We start from the raw sequence: 24821 nt of genomic DNA, 5'->3' as shown, positions 1-24821 counted from the left end.
CCTCTTATTGTGGGGGTTATCTTGAGGTTATCTTGAGATGATTTCGGGGCTCACCTCCCCACGGCCCGGTCTTCGACCAGGCCTCCTTTTTGTTACACACCCCCAGGAAGCAGCCCGTAGCAGCTGTCTAACTCCCAGATACCTATCTACAGCTAGGTAACAGGGGCATCAGGGTGAAAGAAACATTTGGTCCATTTATCTCCGCCTCCACCGGAATCTCAGGACTACGAATCCGATGCGCTGTCCACTCAGCTGTCAGGCGCCCTGTTCGTAGCCTTCAGGTTGGGATCGAGACTCCGACACCGCAAGTGAATCATTATATATATTACATGTTACATATAGTTCTAGGTGCCTAGTAATCACACCCACCAACCTCTGCGCCTGCCGAGTTCTCCCTGGTGTGTGGGGGTGGTTCTATGCTCCATTTAGTCAAGATCATACTTGCAATTTTGCACTATGCAAAATTACAATTTATTGCAAGCATTAAACTTCGCCTGATATATTAAAATAATTAGTTTCCTTGGGACGAGAAATGATAAAATTCTGAGAGCCAGTGTGGAGGGTGAGATGACAGCATCTCCCGCCTACACCCGCTTCTGTTTGTTCCCCCCATCATGGGTATATATTATTGTCATCACCATGTGTGTCAGTTTGTCAATCTGTGTCAGACATCTTGTCGGTCTGTCTGCGTACCTGCCTGTGTGTGTGTGTGTGTGTGTGTGTGTGTGTGTGTGTGTGTGTGTGTGTGTGTGTGTGTGTGTGTGTGTGTGTGTGTGTGTGTGTGTGAGAGATTTTGTATTAACTATGAGTGGCCATACAATGAGGAAATACACAAACCAATATATAAAATAGTTGCACCAGTAAACTCCGTAACCCAGCTGTTAATAACGCGTCCTTCCCATTTGCTGTGGCTTAAGAAGGAGCTCCCTGATTGGCCCAGAGGAATAGCTAAAGAAGCCAAGGGGGCATCTGATTTGCTAGTCAAGGCAGCGTGGCTCAGAGCAGACAGTTATTGAGCATTTGGCTGTTGTACAATACTCCTGCTTTGTCTTGTAGTGATTCTGCACTGTTTTGGAAACGTGATCATTGCCAAACCTGTTTCACTGCTGATGACAACACTACGACGAGCGTGTGTGGCGGCTGACGATTTGATTTGATTGGCTGTTACACTTTGCATTCTGACATCAGAGCCGCACTTTACCCGTTATTCCTATTGATATTTTATGGGTTATCACTCCATGGGGTGACATCATGTAGCATTGTTGACAGGCCTCAAGGGGGGGGGGGTGACATCATGTAGCATTGTTGACAGGCCTCAGGGGGGGGGTGACATCAGGTAGCATTGTTGACAGGCCTCAAGGGGGGGGGGGTGACATCAGGTAGCATTGTTGACAGGCCTCAAGGGGGGGGGTGACATCATGTAACATTGCTGCCGGGCCTGACGGGGTGACATCAGGCGAGAAAGCAGCGAGGACATCGATTACAGATGGACCACCATTCCCTGAGTATGGATTATCTCTGATGCCTCACTCACAGCCTCCGTCCCGGTAATTAGCGTGATCAATGGTGAGCTGGTTCATGGGGAGGGGGTGTTAAGGGGACGGGGGTGTTAAGGGGACGGGGGTGTTAAGGGGACGGGGGTGTTAAGGGGACGGGGGTGTTAAGGGGACGGGGGTGTTAAGGGGACGGGGGTGTTAAGGGGACGGGGGTGTTAAGGGGACGGGGGTGTTAAGGGGACGGGGGTGTTAAGGGGACGGGGGTGTTAAGGGGACGGGGGAGTTAAGGGGGAATGGTTGATGAGGGTACTGTGTGGATGGGGGTGAGGGACAGGGCGTGAGTATGTGTCACCCTCGTCACAGCACGCTGGGCTCCGTCACAGCACGCTGGGCTCCGTCACAGCACGCTGTCGTCCTTACACATTTATAGATAAATCAATACAATATGAATACAACGCCAGAGTCACAGCGGAGAGAGACTGCGAGAGAAAGATAAATTCTTTCCAATATACAATACCTATTACATGACCTACACAACAGAGCCGTCGCTCTAACAACTGGGCCACCACTTAATATTCGTGAGCAACGTAAATTACGTCATTTGAATTATCATTACATAAAGCAGTAATCTGGGTACAGTGTTTTTGTTTTATCTCACAAGACACCAGTTGGAACCACGGCTCAGGAGATCAACCAGGCTGTGACTCGTACGTCAGGCTGCGAGCAGCCGCGTCCAACAGCCTGGTTGATCAGTCCAGCAACCTGGAGGCCTGGTCGACGACCGGGCCGCGAGGACGCTAAGCCCCGGAAGCACCTCAAGGTAACCTGTTTGGTCTAACCTGTAGCTGGTTTGGTCAAGGCTGAAATGATACCCCATGACCCTGGGACTGAAGGAATATACGTTGCTTAACCAAGTGCTCAAAGGTTGACATACATAATTTACGTAACACTTGGGAGTGGATGAACATCTGCTCACAACAGCACACTTGAACACACAGCGAGCCAAGCGCACGAGGGTGAACAATGGCCTCCAGTTCACAGTCTGCTAAAACAAATGTTTGCCTGGTAATCCCTTGAGATCTGTCTGCCATTTACAGGTTTTAAAGGCTTGTTTGGGGACGTCGAGACACGAGGGGCCACTTTCAAGGCTTCTTGTTTGTTCGAATTGATTCACACGTGATTGAAAATGACCTGTTCAAGATCATCACTTGCTGGTGGGTCGCTGACGAGGTTATCTTGAGGTTATCTTGAGATGATTTCGGGCTTTAGTGTCCCCGCGGCCCGGTCCTCGACCAGGCCTCCACCCCCAGGAAGCAGCCCGTGACAGCTGACTAACTCCCAGGTACCTATTTACTGCTCACACCTCACTCGTGGCCACACACACTCACACCTCACTCGTGGCCACTCGCACACACCTCACTCGTGGCCACTCGCACACACCTCACTCGTGGCCACTCGCACACACCTCACTCGTGGCCACTCGCACACACCTCACTCGTGGCCACTCGCACACACCTCACTCGTGGCCACTCGCACACACCTCACTCGTGGCCACTCGCACACACCTCACTCGTGGCCACTCGCACACACCTCACTCGTGGCCACTCGCACACACCTCACTCGTGGCCACTCGCACACACCTCACTCGTGGCCACTCGCACACACCTCACTCGTGGCCACTCGCACACACCTCACTCGTGGCCACTCGCACACACCTCACTCGTGGCCACTCGCACACACCTCACTCGTGGCCACTCGCACACACCTCACTCGTGGCCACTCGCACACACCTCACTCGTGGCCACTCGCACACACCTCACTCGTGGCCACTCGCACACACCTCACTCGTGGCCACTCGCACACACCTCACTCGTGGCCACTCGCACACACCTCACTCGTGGCCACTCGCACACACCTCACTCGTGGCCACTCGCACACACCTCACTCGTGGCCACTCGCACACACCTCACTCGTGGCCACACACACACACCTCACTCGTGGCCACACACACACACCTCACTCGTGGCCACACACACACACCTCACTCGTGGCCACACACACACACCTCACTCGTGGCCACACACACACACCTCACTCGTGGCCACACACACACACCTCACTCGTGGCCACACACACACACCTCACTCGTGGCCACACACACACACCTCACTCGTGGCCACACACACACACCTCACTCGTGGCCACACACACACACCTCACTCGTGGCCACACACACACACCTCACTCGTGGCCACACACACACACCTCACTCGTGGCCACACACACACACCTCACTCGTGGCCACACACACACACCTCACTCGTGACCACACACACACACCTCACTCGTGGCCACACACACACACCTCACTCGTGGCCACACACACACACCTCACTCGTGGCCACACACACACACCTCACTCGTGGCCACACACACACACCTCACTCGTGGCCACACACACACACCTCACTCGTGGCCACACACACACACCTCACTCGTGGCCACACACACACACCTCACTCGTGGCCACACACACACACCTCACTCGTGGCCACACACACACACCTCACTCGTGGCCACACACACACACCTCACTCGTGGCCACACACACTCACACACACCTCACTCGTGGCCACACACACTCACACACACCTCACTCGTGGCCACACACACTCACACACACCTCACTCGTGGCCACACACACTCACACACACCTCACTCGTGGCCACACACACTCACACACACCTCACTCGTGGCCACACACACTCACACACACCTCACTCGTGGCCACACACACTCACACACACCTCACTCGTGGCCACACACACTCACACACACCTCACTCGTGGCCACACACACTCACACACCTCACTCGTGGCCACACATACACTCACACCTCACTCGTGGCCACACACACACTCACACCTCACTCGTGGCCACACACACACTCACACCTCACTCGTGGCCACACACACACTCACACCTCACTCGTGGCCACACACACACTCACACCTCACTCGTGGCCACACACACACTCACACCTCACTCGTGGCCACACACACACTCACACCTCACTCGTGGCCACACACACACTCACACCTCACTCGTGGCCACACACACACTCACACCTCACTCGTGGCCCCACACACACTCACACCTCACTCGTGGCCACACACACTCACACACCTCACTCGTGGCCACACACACTCACACACCTCACTCGTGGCCACACACACTCACACACCTCACTCGTGGCCACACACACACTCACACCTCACTCGTGGCCCCACACACACTCACACCTCACTCGTGGCCCCACACACTCACACACCTCACTCGTGGCCACACACACTCACACACCTCACTCGTGGCCACACACACTCACACACCTCACTCGTGGCCACACACACTCACACACCTCACTCGTGGCCACACACACTCACACACCTCACTCGTGGCCACACACACTCACACACCTCACTCGTGGCCACACACACTCACACACCTCACTCGTGGCCACACACACTCACACACCTCACTCGTGGCCACACACACTCACACACCTCACTCGTGGTCACACACCTCACTCGTGGCCCCACATACACTCACACCTCACTCGTGGCCACACACACTCACACCTCACTCGTGGCCACACACACACTCACACCTCACTCGTGGCCACACACACACTCACACCTCACTCGTGGCCACACACACACTCACACCTCACTCGTGGCCACACACACACTCACACCTCACTCGTGGCCACACACACACTCACACCTCACTCGTGGCCACACACACACTCACACCTCACTCGTGGCCACACACACACTCACACCTCACTCGTGGCCACACACACACTCACACCTCACTCGTGGCCCCACACACACTCACACCTCACTCGTGGCCACACACACACTCACACCTCACTCGTGGCCACACACACACTCACACCTCACTCGTGGCCATTCTAGTATCTTCCGGTGTCACAAAGATTACAAGACCCATGTAATTTCTGAATTAATTTACATAACAAGTGTGTAAAGAATGTTTAATTAGCGACACCTCACACTGAGAGGGAGAGGGGCCACAGGTGGTGTAGACGGGGCCACAGGTGTAGACGGGGACACACAGGTGTAGACGGGGACACACAGGTGGTGTAGACGGGGCCACAGGTGGTATAGACGGGGTATTGTACATTCTGTCCTCTGTATACTGGATATTATTGAGAACGCCTCCATCCTGTGCCACGCCTGTCGCGAGCAGCCACAAATATTGTTGGTTGGGGAGGGAGCGAGGGAGCAGGGGGGGCTGTTTCCCCAGCGCTCACGACGCTCTGCTTCTCCAGAATATAAAGTTAGTTAAGTTCCAATGTTGTGCCTCGGGTCGTGACTTGCGAGTTAGTCACAACAGTTTACCCGAACACAACTTCCTCAATGTTCCTTTACTCTCATCAGCATCTTCATCTTTCGTGCAGGATGTGTGAATAAAATAATTATATTAACATACGTTTGTCTCTGTTCAAAGTTGGAGGCCAGGAGCTTAGGGCCAGCCTCACCCAAATTTGCAGGGGGGGGGGATTGTTTGGGGGTATGGGAAGGAATTAGGCTGGTCCGGATAGGCCTAAGTTAAATATTTTTAGAAATATTAGCAAATATAAAGACCCCCAGGCCATTTTTCCTCGAGTCCAGTGTGAAAATGTGTGTTATTTCCGAAAAGAAACCCGAAGAAAACAATGTGAGATCAGAATGCTTCAGAGAAATCAGACTTACTCATAGAAGGGCAGGGCACGGAGCAGGGCACTGAGCAGGGCACGGAGTCGGGGACCCCTGAGCAGTGCGCGGTGTCGCAGGCACCGGAGCAGAGCGCGGTGTCACAGGCACCGGAGCAGAGCGCGGTGTCACAGGCACCGGAGCAGGGCACAGTGTCACAGGCACCGGAGCAGGGCACAGTGTCGGGGGCGCCGCAGCAGAGTGCGGTCCCTGGCAGAGGGAAACAAACAAAACAAGGCCCCAAAATCTGTTGGTATTACAGATGGGCTACCTGTAAGCATGGGGAATCGGGAAGAATAAATGGAACATGTACACACGATCACCCTAGAAAGTGCAGAAACCTCCTCAATACAGGTAAATGTACCAAAAGCTGTGAATTCTTTCACCCAGAAATTTGCAAGAACTCTTTGGACAGGAAAGAGTGCTTCAATGCTGAATGCCCAGCTTTTCATATAAGAGGTACCAGGCGAATAAAACCGACAGACTACCACTATGAAAACAGCCACTACTCCATCAACCGGGATAATTTTTTAGCAAGAGGAGGAGGGAGAAGAATGGCTAAAAATGACCAGACTCTACCACCAACTCGGTCAAATGCTAGAGAGGACGCAAACACAGTGGCCTCCTTACCAGAGCCTCAGATATTAACACCAATTAAAGCATCCAGCACTTCCACTAACACGATAACATCATTTATATTTGCCAACATCCAGGGTATAAAAACACGCAAATCCAACAAAGTTCATTTTATAGATGGTCTCCTTCATGAGGCAAATGCAGTGTTTGCAGCCCTAACGGAAACTCACACAAAGGACTACCTTGATGGTGAAATATGGATCCCAGAATACAATCTCTTCAGATGTGATAGGAAACACCGGCTTCAGGGTGGGGTCAGCCTCTACATCAAAGACACACTCATCTGTACTGAGCTGCTAAACACCTCAAATGATATGGTGGAAGTGCTGATAGTCAAAATAGAGATCCTAAATGTAGTTGTTGTCCTTGTATATAAGTCACCGGAGGCAAACCCTCAGCAGTTTAAAGACCAACTAATGAAAATAGAGCACTGCTTGGAAAACCTCACAAATCCAGCTCCGAACATCATCCTGCTTGGGGACTTCAACCTACGGCACCTGAAATGGAAGCACCTGGCTAATACAGTAATATCAGAAAGAATACCAGGAAGTAGCCTAAATGAGCAGGCACATGCAAATGACCTGCTACGGATGTGCGATAGGTTTGCCTTAAACCAGCAAATAGTAGAACCAACTAGGAAGGAGAACACGCTGGACCTCATTTTCACTAATAATGATGAGTTGATCGGGAACATAATGATTACAAATACCTGTTACTCAGATCACAACTTAATTGAAGTTCTGCCAACCATGGGAAATGGACCTTCAAAACCAGTCCAGATTCCCGGTGGAGGAGATTTCAGCAAATTCAACTTCAATAATAAACGGATAAACTGGGAGCAAATAAACCAGGACTTTCCAGAAATAAACTGGGAAGAACAGCTAGGAAATGCAAACCTGAACCAGTGCCTGGAAAAAATAAGCTCAGTAGCACTAGAAATATGTTCAAACCGCATACCCCTAAGAAAAAAGAGAAAGAGATGCAGATTGGAACGGGAACGTCGTTCCCTATATAGGCGAAGAAAACGAATCGCGGAACAACTTGAGAGTCGCACCCTATCTCAAGAACGGAGAAGAAGGTTAGGTAGAGAAATAGAAACAATTGAACTCAAGCTACAAGAATCATACAAAACCCAGGAGAGGCAAAGAGAGCAAAAGGCCATCAGTGAAATAGAGAGAAATCCGAAATATTTTTTCTCCTATGCAAAATCAAGATCAAAAACCACATCTAGTATCGGGCCCCTGCGAAAGGGAGATGGAACTTTCACAGATGACAACAAAGAAATGAGCGAGTTACTGAGGAAGCAGTACGACTCTGTTTTCAGTGAGCCATTAAATGCACTAAAGATTGATAACCCAAATGAATTTTTCATGGATATGATACCAACATCAAATCACATATCAGACGTCGCCCTATCCCCACTAGATTTTGAAGAAGCCATAAACAGTATGCCTATGCACTCTGCACCAGGCCCGGATTCTTGGAACTCCATATTCATCAAGAACTGTAAAAAACCACTATCGCAGGCCCTTCACATTCTGTGGAGACAAAGTCTAGATACTGGCGTTATCCCTGACATACTAAAAACAGCAGAGATAGCACCACTCCATAAAGGAGGAAATAAGGCAGAGGCAAAAAATTACAGACCGATAGCACTAACATCGCACATCATAAAAATTTTTGAGAGAGTGCTAAGAAGTAAGATCACAAAATACATGGAATCACAGCATCTCCATAACCCCGGACAACATGGTTTCAGAACAGGGCGCTCTTGCCTGTCGCAGTTGCTGGACCACTATGATATGGCATTAGATGCTATGGAAGACAAACAAAACGCTGATGTAATTTACACAGATTTCGCAAAAGCTTTTGATAAATGTGACCATGGTGTTATTGCACATAAAATGCGTTCAAAAGGAATTACCGGGAAAATAGGCAGATGGATCTACAATTTCCTGACTGACAGAACCCAATGTGTAATAGTCAACAAAATAAAATCCAGCCCATCAACCGTGAAGAGCTCAGTCCCCCAGGGTACTGTGCTTGCTCCAGTACTTTTTCTCATCCTCATATCGGACATAGACCAGAACACAACCTATAGCACTGTATCATCCTTTGCAGATGACACTAGGATTTTCATTAGAATTGGCAACATAGAGGACACGGCAAACCTCCAATCAGATGTAGATCAGGTCTTTCTATGGGCTACAGAAAATAATATGGTATTCAACGAGGATAAGTTTCAGCTCATGCGCTACGGAAAAATTGAAAATATAAAAACAGAAACCACGTACAAAACGCAGGCAAATCATAACATAGAACGAAAAGGCAATGTAAAGGACCTGGGTGTACTCATGTCGGAAGACCTTACCTTTAAAGAACACAATAAAGTAGCCGTCACAACTGCAAGAAAAATGACAGGTTGGATAACAAGAACTTTTCACACTAGAGATGCTATACCGATGATGATACTTTTCAAAACGCTTGTGCTATCTAGAGTGGAGTACTGCTGCACAATGACAGCCCCTTTCAAAGCTGGAGAAATTGCTGACCTAGAGAGCGTGCAGAGATCCTTTACTGCTAGAATCCACTCAGTAAAACATCTAAATTACTGGGACCGACTAAAGAGCCTAAATCTGTACTCCCTTGAGCGCAGGCGGGAGAGATACATAATAATTTACACGTGGAAAATAATTGAGGGGCTGGTCCCAAACCTGCACACAGAAATAACACCACATGAGACCAGAAGACATGGCAGGATGTGCAGAATACCCCCGTTGAAAAGCAGAGGTGCAACAGGTACTCTGAGAGAGAACTCTATCAACATCAGAGGCCCGAGACTGTTCAACACGCTTCCACTACACATAAGGGGCATAACTGGCAAACCCCTCACAGTGTTCAAGAGAGAACTGGATAAGCACCTCCAAAGGATACCTGATCAACCAGGCTGTGACTCATACGTCAGGCTGCGAGCAGCCGCGTCTAACAGCCTGGTTGATCAGTCCAGCAACCAGGAGGCCTGGTCGACGACCGGGCCGCGGGGACACTAAGCCCCGGAAGCACCTCAAGGTAGCCTCAAGGTAGGTAGAAGGAAAGCAACATGTAAGAGATCTGGGAATTATAAAGTCTGACGACCTGACATTTAGTGAACCGAGCAAATATAGCGGCGGCCAGGAAAATGGTAGGATGGATTATGAAAACATTCATATCCAGGGACAGCAATGCTAATACTATTTAAATCACTGGTGCTGTCCTGTCTTGAGTACTCAGTACTCAACTTCTCCCTGCTCTGAAGAGCAGGAGAGATCTCTGAAATAGAGACAATACAGAGAACATATACGGCACGCATACACACAAAGCCCCTACATTTCTGGGACTGTATCAAAGCCCTTAAAATGGAATAATGATAAGAGACAAGAAAAATATCAAATACATGGAAGATTTTGGAGGGCCAGGTCCCAATTTTGCACAGTAGAATAACAACATACTGGAGAGAAAGATAAGGAAGGAAATGTAGAATAGAACCAGTGAAGAGTAGGTGCGCCATAGGCACAATCAGAGAACACTGAACATCAGAGGTCCAAGGCTATTCAATACCCTCCCAGCAATAATTAGAAATATTGCCGGAACAAAGGTACAAAGTGGTGTCACGGGGTTAGACTGATAGTGATAAACACAGAAAAAGATAAATATTGAGATATATGTAAATTGATATATAGAAATATCTAGAGATATACAGATATAGATGAGATTGAGACCCTGGTTGAGCTCTGCTCTTTCGGCCCGCCTCTCAACTGTCAATCAACTGTTACTAACAAACTTTTTTTTACCCTCCCCCCCACCCCCCCCACACACAGAGACCAGGAAGCAGCTCGTAGCAGCTTTTTAACTCCCAGGTACCTATTTACTGCTAGGTGAACAGGGCATCAGGGTGGAGGAAATTATTAATATATATATATATATATATATATATATATATATATATATATATATATATATATATATATATATATATATATATATAATATATATATATATATAATATATACATACATATATATACACACACACACATATAATTAAATTTAGTGACCCCCCCCCCCCCACTCAAGCATTCGAACCTGGTCCGTCAGGGTAGCAAACGTCAAACAGTTCAGTACCATATCCACACAGCCAGTAAGAACACTCCTGCCACATGTTTGGTCACACTTATGTCACCAAACCACTTCAACGTGCTATGATCGCACTGAGTGCCAAGTGTGTACAGCTGAGTGTTGGCACTCTCGGCCAATGCCACACCCAGTACAGTGGGTTTGAAATAGCTCCATGGTAATTGAAAATTTCTGCTGATTTTACTCCCATTTAAAATCCCCCCGTGAGTGCTGTTAACTCCTAGTTGACTTCACAGTCGTCTCACGTGGACACCGGCAGCAGTCCGTCCTCCTGTGAGGTAGTACTTATAGTAACGATGAGGACCATAGTACATAACCTGACGTAATGGGCAATTAGAAAGTAGAAATCGGTACTTCTGAACTTGGACAAATCGGAAAAGTTTTTGTGCTGATGTTGTAAAGAAACGTTAACCTAACCTAACCTTCCTAGGCCCTAATACACGCTATCTGAGGCCTAGTATAGTACATATATGTGCTATACAAGGCCTAAGAATATTTAAGTTTGATTTTAGCTTTATTTTTTTCGGACTAAAAGAGAATAGGACCAAATTCTACTCTCTAATTGTCCATTACGTCAATGTGTGAACAACATTCCACATAGTCACAAACAGTACTATTTAAACAGCAGGATGGGTTTAAACAGCAGGATGGGTTTAAACAGCAGGATGGGTTTAAACAGCAGGATGGGTTTAAACAGCAGGATGGGTTTAAACAGCAGGATGGGTTTAAACAGTAGGATGGGTTTAAACAGTAGGATCTGTTGCCGTATGGGAGCTGTGAATCTCAGTGCCAATATCCCCCCCCCCCGGTCAACCACCAGTGCCCAACAGTCGTCGTCTCCCCCCCCCCAACTACATGGGTAACAAGGCAGGTAAATGACACACTCCAGACAGTGCCAGAACAGTGCCAGAACCCCCGTTACACCTCCCAGGGAGCCGTCACCGTTGGCAGCACAGTAGGTGTTTTAGCACCAAGCAGACACAGTCACCATGATGGCACCAGAGAGCAGACAATATAAACAGAGAAGCAGAAGCGTTACCAGCAGAGCCAAGCCGGAAGCGAGGGCGGGCGCCCCTCCTTACCGTACCTCTCTTACGGCGGAGTCCTGTGGAAAATGTAAACAAACAGTGAACAGCGGCTCTACGGGACGTACACACAAGCGTTCAAGTCTACCGCCCCACCACCTACAGGACAGGGGTGTCGGGGGAGGGGGGGTGGAGAAGAGGGGTGTTTGGGGGGTGGAGAAGAGGGGTGTTTGGGGGGTGGAGAACAGGGGTGTTTGGGGGTAGAGAACAGGGGTTATTGGGGGTGGGGGAGGGTAGGAGAACAGGGGTGTCGGGGAGGGGGTAGGAGAACAGGGGTGTCGGGGGGGGGGGTAGAGAACAGGGGTATCGGGGGGAGTAGAGAACAGGGGTGTCGGGGGGAGTAGAGAACAGGGGTGTCGGGGGGAGTAGAGAACAGGGGTGTCGGGGGGAGTAGAGAACAGGGGTATCGAGGGGAGTAGAGAACAGGGGTGTCGGGGGGTAGGAGAACAAGGGTGTCGGAGGGGGGTAGAGAACAGGGGTGTCGGGGGAGGGGGTAGAGAACAGGGGTGTCGGGGGGGGGGGTAGAGAACAGGGGTGTCGTGGGGGTAGAGAACAGGGGTGTCGGAGGGGGGGTAGAGAACAGGGGTGTCGGGGGGGGGGGTTAGAGAACAGGGGTGTCGGGGGGGGGGGGTAGAGAACAGGGGTGGTACGGATAGAGAACTAGCCAAGTGGAAGCTACACATTAGTAAGTACACTACACAAACCACTACTCTAGAAAAGTGCCAGTAATTTAATAATGGAGGGAAAAGTGGACATTAATATTTACCACTGTAGTGGTTAAAGTGTCCCTCAGTGTTAGTGTGGTGGTTAAAGTGTCCCTCAGTGTTAGTGTGGTGGTTAAAGTGTCCCTCAGTGTTAGTGTGGTGGTTAAAGTGTCCCACAGTGTTAGTGTGGTGGTTAAAGTGTCCCTCAGTGTTAGTGTGGTGGTTAAAGTGTCCCACAGTGTTAGTGTGGTGGTTAAAGTGTCCCTCAGTGTTAGTGTGGTGGTTAAAGTGTCCCTCAGTGTTAGTGTGGTGATTAAAGTGTCCCACAGTGTTAGTGTGGTGGTTAAAGTGTCCCTCAGTGTTAGTGTGGTGGTTAAAGTGTCCCTCAGTGTTAGTGTGGTGGTTAAAGTGTCCCTCAGTGTTAGTGTGGTGGTTAAAGTGTCCCTCAGTGTTAGTGTTGTGGTTAAAGTGTCCCACAGTGTTAGTGTGGTGGTTAAAGTGTCCCTCAGTGTTAGTGTGGTGGTTAAAGTTCCTGTAAACTAAAAGCAGAGGTCTAGGGGAGTGAGGGGGGAAAGGAGAGAAAAGAGAGAGAGAGAAAAGAGAGAGAGAAAAGAGAGAGAAAAGAGAGAAAAGAGAGAGAGAAAAGAGAGAGAGAAGAGAAAAAAAGAGAGAAAGTGAGTGTGTGTGTGTGTGTCTGCGTGCGAGTGAGTGTGCGAGTGTGTTTACAACCACATTGAGCGTGATCAGTTCGCTCAGTGTTGCAAGAGGCCTACAAGCGTGCAACAGCTAATTCTGTAAACATGTCTACACTATCATTTTACCACAAGTGCTAATAGAAAAAACATTAATCGACAACATAAGACCTAATCATATTAAGTTAACTACAGAATATCTAATGAAAAGTACCACTCAATACTAAAGTGATTTGCATAAAATACATAAAACTGCAAAATTAGGTTAAATGATCAAAAATATAATTTTCAATGTTAGTATGTTGGTGCTTAGTGAATGTGGTGCACAATTAATATGGGAGTGCACAGCGTTGGTATGGGGTGCACAGCGTTGGTTTGGGGTGCACAGCGCTGGTATGGGGTGCACAGCATTTCCACAAGATGCACATAACACATGCATAATGGTTTACACATGCACAATATATTTCTAACCATAATCTAAGAATATAAATACAGGCAAGAGAAACAGGAGATTCACTACACTGCTCTTATGAGGACATAGAAAATGGGGAGCATGCACATACTTCTCCTTTACAAAGGTGAGCCTCAATGCGCGTCTCCAGCCATGAAATGCACAGGTGCTCTAGACAAGAGACCACAACGGTGGTCCTGGCCCTCTTGTGTGCGAGGGGGACATGCCAGACCTGACCTCCAAATACCTGATCAACCAGGTTGTGATTTACACGTTAGCTGGGAGCAGCCTGCTTGACCAGATCATCGACCAGGAGGGCCTGGTCAGAGACCGGGCCGCGGGGATGCTGACCTCCCCGGAATCAACGTTAAGGTAACCGCTAGATTAGGATTGGGTCGTTGGACACCACACTTGAGTCCGTCTGTAGACGCTGGTTAGCGGTCTTCATGATGAGTTCTGATCACGCGTTCACAGAATGTCTTCACTCTGGCTCGAATATATCACTAGTTATGCAGCCCGTCTTCCAAACAAAGACCCAAAAGTGATTCCATCCACCCGCCAAACCTCCAGCTGTTTATGATTGAAAAACGATTTACACACGACTCTCAACTAATGACGTTCGAACACTTCCGGAACAAGTGCTTCACTGACGAATTTTGTTCGAACCACAACGCTGTAAATACTTCACCCACGTATTACAAATACAAATAATCGCCAAAAGAACCTAAACACCTAACCTAACCTATGCCTATATATACACAATATGCTAATATATTATAATATTACTTTATATTTGAGAAAATTCCCATTTTGAATGAACAGCATGTTAACATTGATAAATGCGTCTGTGGCATCAACCCGTCCTCGACTGAAGTCCATTACATCCAGCGGTCGACCCCACAGACGCATTCATAAATTTTTACATGCAAAGAAGGAAAGAAGGAAGAGTAATCTTAAATTGAACAGAGTGCAAAAGCCACAAAGTGGTGCAGCATAACACAGGGTAGTGTGCTTCCCCCTCCGCTGTGGAATGTCTATTTCAACAAGCTAGGTAAGTTCAAGGTAAGTAAGCTAGATATTTCAAGGTAAGGTAAGGTAAGCTACTTCATCTCATCCCTGAAGCTCAAGCCCATGCCGAGAGCTGCACGCTAACCTTTACATATGAAAAGAAGAAATACCAACTGCTACAAAGGTCATTAATCACCACTTTCAGCAATTTCCACCTGGAGAAAATGGTCGGTTACATTAACAAGTGAACAAATACAGGCGATGATGATAACTAGACTGTATATTGCTAATGGGACAGGCATACACAGTAATGACAAAACCCTAGTGTTTAGAGCTGAAACTGACGTACTGGGAATGAAGTTTCACTCTTCAATGTCAATGAAAAGCCACGTGCTTAACCTTGTACGAAGCATAAGTTCTACTGCTCCCTTTCATCAAGACCAAGCACTTGGGCTGGACGGTAGAGCGACGGTCTCGCTTCATGCAGGTCGGCGTTCAATCTCCGACCGTCCAAGTGGTTGGGCACCATTCCTTCCCCCCGTCCCATCCCAAATCCTTATCCTAATACCTTCCCAGTGCTATATAGTCGTAATGGCTTGGCGCTTTCTCCTGATAGTTTCCTTCCCCCCTCACCCATCAGTCATCAGAATTTTGGACAAGTTGGAGAACCAATTGCGAAGGCTTATATCTAGCGTTGACCAAGTCTGATTGGCCTGGTCTAATCATCAGAGCCTCCAAAATCGTCTAAATGTTGGTAGACTATTACGTACAAGGCTAATGTTCTTAAAGTTCCGCAACCGGCCCAACTTCGTGGACATCCAGTAGTCCACGAAGGACTTCGTGGCACCCATAACACAAGGCGCTCAGCCATCAACAGCCTCACGTTGGTAACACTTTTCTCAAGAACACCAATCCATCAGCGATCATTCATTCCTAGGCTGACTCGAATCAGGAACGTGTTCGCTCAACAAGATGATACGCGAGGTACCAAGTTAACCGATCACTATCACACTGACACACACTTGGCTCCTGGCTCATCCTGTGTCTTATATATTGGTTACTTAGTATTAAAGTTAGTTTACTTCTAATGGATACAAATAATAATCACATAAAATACATATCTAAGGGGCCTGACAGGTGAGTGGACAGCGCTTCGGATTCGTAGTCCTGAAATTCCGGGTTCGACCCCCCCGGTGGAAACGGAAACAAACGGGCAGAGTTTCTTTCACCCCTCATGAACTGTTCACCTAACAGTAAATATGTACCTGGGAGTTAGACAGCTGTTACGGGCTCCTTCCTGGGGTAACAAAAAGGAAGCCTGGTCGAGGACCGGGCCGCGGGGACGCTAAGCCCCGAAATCATCTCAAGATAACCTCAAAAAAGGGCAGACTACAGATAAACTGATGTAGCATAACAGCTTTTGCTTACAGTTTCACTAACATCAATGACATACCTAATGAACGTTAGGAACGTTAATCTTGGTTACAAAAAAAAAAAAACACATCCAGGACCACCACCTTGATTGCAACAGGGAGCAGGTCGGCCGAGCGGACAGCACGCTGGACTTGCGATCCTGTGGTCCCGGGTTCGATCCCGGGCGCCGGCGAGAAACAATGAGCAAAGTTTCTTTCACCCTATGCCCCTGTTACGTAGCAGTAAAATAGGTACCTGGGTGTTAGCTGTCACGGGCTGCTTCCTGGGGGTGGAGGCCTGGTCGAGGACCGGGCCGCGGGGACACTAAAGCCCCGAAATCATCTCAAGATAACCTCAAGAAGATAACTTATCCAGTGAATGAGCTGCAATACCATACCACCACCTAAACAATTCCCTTTACAGCGATATAGTTCAACTAAATATCCCAATTATCCTCGGGACATTAACGAAAGCTGGTGATTACACTCCGAAATACCATTTAAGGAACCATGGAAACATTATATTGGACGAGCGAGTGAATCAACAACCATGGGCGAGGTTCAGAGGCACTTTCAGCGTGAGAGAAAGATCTGATCGACGCAGCCGTCATGGTCGAGACTCCTGGCCACACAACACAGGCTGGCCTACCGTGTTGTCCACGGTGGACAGCACTATTATGGGTGGAGGGTCAAGGGGGAGGCCGTAGTCGGGGCCAATGATCAAAGGCGGGACACGTCAGCACCTGTCTCGGACACAGGTAGCAACACACGCCGCCGTTTTAGGATGAGGATACATGAATATATACTATGGTCTCCCCTCTTTTACAGTGTGTGTGTGTACTCACCTAATTGTACTCACCTAACTGTGCTTGCGGGGGTTGAGCTATGGCTCTTTGGTCCCGCCTCTCAACTGTCAATCAACTGGTGTACAGGTTCCTGAGCCTATTGGGCTCTATCATATCTACACTTGAAACGTACGTACGTACGTACACGTACGTGTGTGTGTGCGTGCGTGCGTGCGTGCGTGCGTGCGTGCGTGCGTGCGTGCGTGCGTGCGTGCGTGCGCGCGCGTGTGTGTGTGTGTGTGTGTGTGTGTGTACTATTTACTATTTCTGCCTGCAGGCTCGAGCTCTTGGACCTCGCCTTTCTAACTGTCGGGTTGCTAATATATTAACTTCCGACCTATTTTTTTCTTTATCATACATATTACAAATATTTATCTCTCTCTCTCACACACACTCGGGAGAAGATTCAGAGATATGCCACCAGACTCGTTCCAGAACCGAGAGGTATGAGCTGCGAGGAAAAGTTACGGGGGCAAACTTTATGTTCCTGGAAGATAGAAGAGTTAGGGGAGACATGATCACCACCTACACAATTCCCAGGGGGAATTGACTGGGTGGACAAAGTAGTTAACAAATGGAATGCATTAGGCAGTGATGTGGTGGAGGCTGACTCCATACACAGTTTCAAATGTAGATTTAATAGAGCCCAGTAGGCTCAGGAATCTGTACACCAGTTGATTGACGGTTGAGAGGCGGGACCAAAAAAGCAAAAGCTCACCTCCCGCAAGCACAACTAGGTGAGTACACACACACACACACACACACACACACACACACACACACACACACACACACACACACACACACACACACACACACACACACACACACACACTCACACTCACACTCACACTCACACTCACACTCACACACACTCATGCATAATATATTCTGCTTGATACCTGGTTGATGGGGTTCTGAGAGTTGTTCAACTCCCCAAGCTCGGCCTGACTCGAGAGAGTTTGGTCCACCAGGCTGTTGCTTGGAGCGGCCCGCAGGCCCACATACCCACCACAGCCCGGTTGGTCCGGCACTCCTTGGAGAAAATTATGTAGTTTTCTGTTGAAGATGTCCACGGTTGTTCCGGCAATATTTCTTATGCTCGCTGGGAGGACGTTGAACAACCGTGGACCTCTGATGTTTATACAGTGTTCTCTGATTGTGCCTATGACACCTCTGCTCTTCAAATCATTGCCAATAATGAATTATAATCATACACAACAAGGGACCAGTCTATTACAGGTGTGTGTATTAACGTGTCCGAACATGACAACGGAGCTCTCTAGATAAACTTTCCCGTGGCCCGAGGCGGAAATATTGATGGGAAAAAAGGTCCTGTAAAATACGTGAAAAGTTGTAGAATGGATAATTAATTCTTCATTTCGGATCGACTCCGTGAGACAACATCAGCTGGTTATCGGGAACCTATAATTCATATGGTAATGTGTAGGGCGTTGTGAATCATCTCAGTGACCAGGAGTCTGTTGCTGCTACTGTTGCTGCTACTGTTGCTGCTGCTACTGTTGCTGCTACTGTTGTTGCTGCTACTACTGTTGCTGCTGCTACTGTTGCTGCTGCTGCTGCTACTGTTGCTGCTGCTACTGTTGCTGCTGCTACTGTTGCTGCTGCTACTTTGCTGCTACTGTTGTTGCTGCTGCTACTGTTGCTGCTGCTACTGTTGCTGCTGCTACTGTTGCTGCTGCTACTGTTGCTGCTGCTACTGTTGCTGCTGCTACTGTTGCTGCTGCTACTTTGCTGCTGCTACTTTGCTGCTGCTACTTTGCTGCTACTGTTGCTGCTGCCGCTGCTACTACTGTTGCTGCTGCTACTGTTGCTGCTACTGTTGCTGCTGCCGCTGCTACTACTACTGCTGCTGCTACTGTTGCTGCTGCCGCTGCTACTACTACTACTGCTGCTACTATTGCCATGGCTGCCGCTACTGTTGCCATGGCTGCCGCTACTGTTGCCATGGCTGCCGCTACTGTTGTCATGGCTGCCGCTACTGTTGTCATGGCTGCCGCTACTGTTGTCATGGCTGCCGCTACTGTTGTCATGGCTGCCGCTACTGTTGTCATGGCTGCCGCTACTGTTGTCATGGCTGCCGCTACTGTTGTCATGGCTGCCGCTACTGTTGTTCCTGCTGTTGGTGTTTCTGCTTCTGCAACCGTTTCTTGTGCTGCTATTACCTCTGCTTCTGTTGCTCTTGCTGTTTCTGCTGCTGCTCGACCAGGCCTCCTTTTTGTTACACACCCCTTTAGGAAGCAGTCCGTAGCAGCTGTCTAACTCCCAGGTACCTATTTACTGCTAGGTAACAGGGGCATCAGGGTGAAAGAAAATTTGCCCATTTGTCTCCGCCTCCACCGGGGATCGAACCCAAAACCTCATGACTATGAATCCGAAGCGCTGTCCACCCAGCTGTCAGGCGCAAGCGTGGTACTTAAAGAGTGGGGGGGGGGTTTAGAGAGGAGGGGGTGAGGGGAGGGAGAGAGATGGGGGAGGGAGATAGATGGGGAGAGCGAGGGGGGGAAGGGAGAGAAAAGGAGGGAGGAAGAGTGAGGTAGGGAGGGGGGAGGAGGAAGAGTGAGGTGGGGGGAGCTGGAGGAGAAAAGTAAAAAGGAAATTTTAGTAAGAGAAAATGGGATGCAGGGTAGACTAAGAAGAAGAAGAAGAGACAGGAGAGATAAGCATAAGGAGTAGAAAGAGTAGTTGTGGTAGTTATAGTAGACAGAAGTAGATAGTTCTGCCAGCAGCCATTCCTGAGGTCAGCGCACAAGGACGGGAACTCATCTCTTGTCAACAGTTAACACCATCAACGGTAACAGTCGAGACACAACAGCCACGTGAATCACAGAGTCAGTCACCAAGTCTCAACCCTCACTAAGTCATCTTGAGAGTGCTCTTCACTCCAACTTCCATCACTCAGGAAATGGATCCAAGATCTTAAGTGGGGTCAGCTTTTAAGATAATTAAAAAAATGACTTAAGAGATTATTAATTTATTATACATCTTCATGGATAATTAGATTCCCCTTGACTTTACCATAATATTAATTTGGAATCAGAGTCACTAGACAGGAATCAGAGCAATACAGCTGACGCCCTGTAACGTATAATGAAAAATAATATGATGAAAAAAGGAATAATGAAAAAAAAGGAGTTTACCACCATTGTAACGCCTCGTAAAAATAGATGACATTGAAAAAGGAGCAGAGAAGAGTGAGGGAGAGTCAGGTGGAAGAGAGGGGAAGAGAAGGAAAAAGGAAAATGTAGAATGAGATAAAAAGGGTTAAAACTGTAAATTAGATAAGCGGTAGATAGCAAAAGGTAGAAGAGTAGAAATTAGTACAAGTGCTAGACAGAAGAGAGGAAAAAAGAGAAAAGAAAGAACCTAAGGAATAGGGAGGAGAATTAAGAAGGGGGCTGATTAAAGAAAGGGGGGGGGGGAGTGCTGCCACCATCCATTCAAGATTTATTTATAAGACAAGGAACGGAACTTGTCTTTAGCACAATATTATCTGATGTTATCAAGTAACCACCGCAAGAATGTGAACAACTTAGTCAAGAATCTTTAGTACACTTCAGAGAGCTCTCCACTCTTGCTTTCACTATAACAGACAGGACTTCAAGATCTAGGGATCAATATTAAAGACAATTCAAAACTAAGTTAATCAATTGTATATTTACTGTTATTTATTCACTCATATGGGTATCGTAACTCAACCACTTCATTTGATGCAGGCGATGAGTCACAATAACGTGGGAATGTTGACCAGACCACACGCTTGAAGGTGAAGGGACGACAATGTTTCGGTCCGTCCTGGACCATTCTCAAGTCGATTGTGACTTGAGAATGGTCCAGCACCATTGTGTCCTGGACCACTCACAATCGACTTGAGAATGGTCCAGGACGGACCGAAACGTCGTCGTCCCTTCACTTCATTTGATGTTTAAATGTCAATATCAATGCAGAATTGAATATACTCACCAAAGTCTCTGAGTATAAGATAGTTAGCAAGGACGGGTGATACAGAAGTACCCATGGGCCTGGGTTAGGTCTGTGTAGACCTAGTCTGGGCTACTAGCACACCTCTGGTTATCTTGAGATGATTTCAGGGCATAGCGTCACCGCGGCCCGGTCCTTGACCAGGCCTCATTTTGGTTACACCCATCCACCCTGAGCCCAGCCTGGTCTCAGGCCGGGCTCGGGGAGTAGAACAACTCCCAGAACCCTCTCCAGGTATGTTCCAGGTAAAGGAGGACACGAAGCTGTGACTGGTAATTTTTTAATATATCAGAGATAAGAATGAGAAATAGCAGCGGTGCAAGGACTGTACCCTGGAGTACAGAGCTTGTCACTACACTTGGGCTTGATCTTACTCGTTTGACAGTCACCCTCTGCATTCTGTTTGACAAAGTTGAAAGTCCAACGCCCCACTTTACCTGTTATTCCTATTGATCGCATTGGATTGTATATCACTCCGTGGGCACATGTCGAATGCCTTTGATAAGTCTGTGTATACATTTGTCTCCGCCTTCCCGGTGGAGGCGGAGACAAATGTGCAAAAAAGTTTCTTTCACCCTGATGCATCTGTTCACCCAGCAGTAAATAGGTACCCTGGGAGTTAGACAGCTGCTATGGGCTGCTTCCTGGGGATACATCTGCATTTTGCTTTTCTTCTAAGGCTTCTGTGATTTTGCCGTAGTGGTTGAGTAACTGTGACAGTGAACATTGTACCAAAAGTGAACATTGTACCATAAATGAACAGTGAACATTGTACCTTAAGGCCACTTCCACAGGAAAAAAAAAAAAAACTTAGGGAGGGACCACCACCAGTATCGTCTTCCCTACAGTCCATCTCCCCCCTTCCTCACCCCCCCCCCTCCTCCTCTCCCTCACCCTTCTCTCCCTCACCCCTTCTCCCTCACCCCTTCTCCCTCCCTCCCTCCTCTCCCTGTTTGGTCGGTGGGAAGGACGTGAACATTTCACCCAGGTTGGGAGGAGTTTCAAAGGGTCTTGACAGTGCCGGGAGGGTCTTGAAAATACTGAAGAGCATATATGAGAGCATATCTCAGACTTGTCTGATTCATTCAGACTTTTATGTGATTTTATGGAAGGCTGGTTGTTAGGCGGGCGCAAGGGCTGGTTGTTAGCCGGGCGCAAGGGCTGGTTGTTAGCCGGGCGTAAGGGCTGGTTGTTAGCCGGGCGCAAGGGCTGGTTGTTAGCCGGGCGCAAGGGCTGGTTGTTAGCCGGGCGTAAGGGCTGGTTGTTAGCCGGGCGTAAGGGCTGGTTGTTAGCCGGGCGCAAGGGCTGGTTGTTAGCCGGGCGCAAGGGCTGGTTGTTAGCCGGGCGTAAGGGCTGGTTGTTAGCCACACAAGCAGGACCACACTATCAACAGGACCTCACAATCTACAGGACTACACAGGGGCCTGACAGCTGAGTGGACAGCGCTTGGGATTCGTAGTCCTAAGCTTCCGGGGTTCAATCCCCGGTGTAGGCGGAAACAAAAATGGGCAGTGTTGTTTTCACCCTGATGTTACTATTCACCTAGCAGTAAATAGGCACCAGGGAGTTAAACAGCTGCTAGGGGCTGCTTCCTGTGTGTGTGTGTGTGTGTGTGTGTGTGTGTGTGTGTGTGTGTGTGTGTGTGTGTGTGTGACAAAAATGAGGCCTGGTCGAGGACGCTAAGCCCCGAAATCATCTCAAGATAACGTCAAGATAGCTAGAGAATCATGAGGGGGCTACACCCCCCTCCCCCCAGCTCACCAAGCATGCTGGAACGCCTGCAGTGTGACGAAGCAAGATAATCCACCAAATTGCATCCTATGTATCAGTTAATGAAGATAGCATGATTGTCTTTTTTTGTGTTAAAACATTCCGAGAGGCTTTTTCAATCCTACAAAACTGGGCCATGGGGGAGGCAGGGCTATGGAAACTTTATTAAATATACATAAATATTAAATCCGTCACTCGGAACATTTATAAAAATTCTTGTGTCACTTTTTCACTACTCAGAATTTCAATCTGCAATCAGAGTTTTATTACGACTTTTTATTTAGTTACTGATTTTGTGTGTATTTTATTAATAACAGTGACTTCCTGTTAATCACAGCTTAGTGAATGTTCAACACCCACAGGAATAAGGGATGAAGAGTAAAGATGGATGTGGAGCCGAGTGGTGGAACTGATTTGTAACACGGTAGAAATGTTAGTTCAACTCCTCGAGATGAACAAACTTGCTTGATACCTGGCTTGATGGGGTTCTGGGAGTTCTTCTACTCCCCAAGCCCGGCCCGAGGCCAGGCTTGACTTGTGAGAGTTTGGTCCACCAGGCTGTTGCTTGGAGCGGCCCGCAGGCCCACATACCCACCACAGCCCGGTTGGTCCGGCACTCCTTGGAGAAAATTATGTAGTTTCCTCTTGAAGATGTCCACGGTTGTTCCGGCAATATTTCTTATAGCCGCTGGGAGGACGTTGAACAACCGCGGACCTCTGATGTTTATACAGTGTTCTCTGTTCTGTTATTAAACTGTTCTCCCTACATGCCTTTTGCAGTTCCCACTGTTTGGAGGGAGCCAAAGGATCATTCCTCGGACTTATTTCAGTTTGACAGATGTAAGAGGAATGACTGGTAAACTCAGGCATACCCAAACTTACCTTAATCTTCTGCTACAAGGCTTGACTCCTCACAGTGAACCTGAACCACGTCTTCCAGTTGTTAGTGTTGGTGATTGAGGCACCGATAAGACGGGTCAAGAACAAGAGGTCAACGCACATTATGACCCAAATTTTGTACGAGACACTTCATCAGGTCGACCTTATTTATCGTATCAAGACAACCTTAATGATTTGTGATTTAAATCTGTGGAAAAAAAAAACAAACCGGAACTTGTACACTCCAGGTTAGAAGGCTCCGATCTTCTCTACCGCGACACTGAAGTCTATTTCTGGTACAGTCTTGAGGATTTTAAACATTTCTGTTCACAAGAACAAAATGCAGTATTCTACACTAGACACTTGGGCATGAAGCTGGAACGAAGAAGTTTGTTCATTGCTACGTCTCGAGTAAGCTTAAAAGCTGTTTGTCTTCACCACGGAAAACTCGGTCCATCGGCACACGCTCCTAGCATACAAGACTCTTAAACGAAACGTTTCCAAAAAGATTCAACGTGAAAAATTATACACGAGCCATCTGCGAAGGATTGAAAGTCATCGTTCAACGGCTTGGACACTAAGGTCCAATGTTGTTGTGTTCTGTGTGAGTGGGACAGCTGGGACAGTTTCCTGTGTGAGTGGGACAGCTGGGACAGTTTCCCGTGTGAGTGGGACAGCTGGGGGACAGTTTCCCGTGTGAGTGGGACAGCTGGGGGACAGTTTCCTGTGTGAGTGGGACAGCTGGGGGACAGTTTCCCGTGTGAGTGGGACAGCTGGGGGACAGTTTCCTGTGTGAGTGGGACAGCTGGGGGACAGTTTCCTGTGTGAGTGGGACAGCTGGGGGACAGTTTCCTGTGTGAGTGGGACAGCTGGGGGACAGTTTCCTGTGTGAGT

General features: G+C 48.3%; 1 protein-coding gene across 1 annotated transcript in view; it reads right to left on the bottom strand.

The window, feature by feature from the left end:
* The window catches only part of LOC123763412 (uncharacterized), a 605113-nt gene that overhangs the window by 97081 nt on the left and 483211 nt on the right, over positions 1 to 24821 (bottom strand). Inside the window, exon 4 of the mRNA XM_069303202.1 lies at positions 12167 to 12184. Within this exon, the coding sequence (XP_069159303.1) occupies positions 12167 to 12184 (18 nt within the window). The remainder of the gene's footprint in view (positions 1 to 12166; positions 12185 to 24821) is intronic.

The sequence above is a fragment of the Procambarus clarkii genome, chromosome 49 (assembly GCF_040958095.1).
Source record: "Procambarus clarkii isolate CNS0578487 chromosome 49, FALCON_Pclarkii_2.0, whole genome shotgun sequence".
NCBI classification, from domain to species: domain Eukaryota; kingdom Metazoa; phylum Arthropoda; class Malacostraca; order Decapoda; family Cambaridae; genus Procambarus; species Procambarus clarkii.
This window is presented reverse-complemented; position numbering and strand designations above follow the sequence as displayed.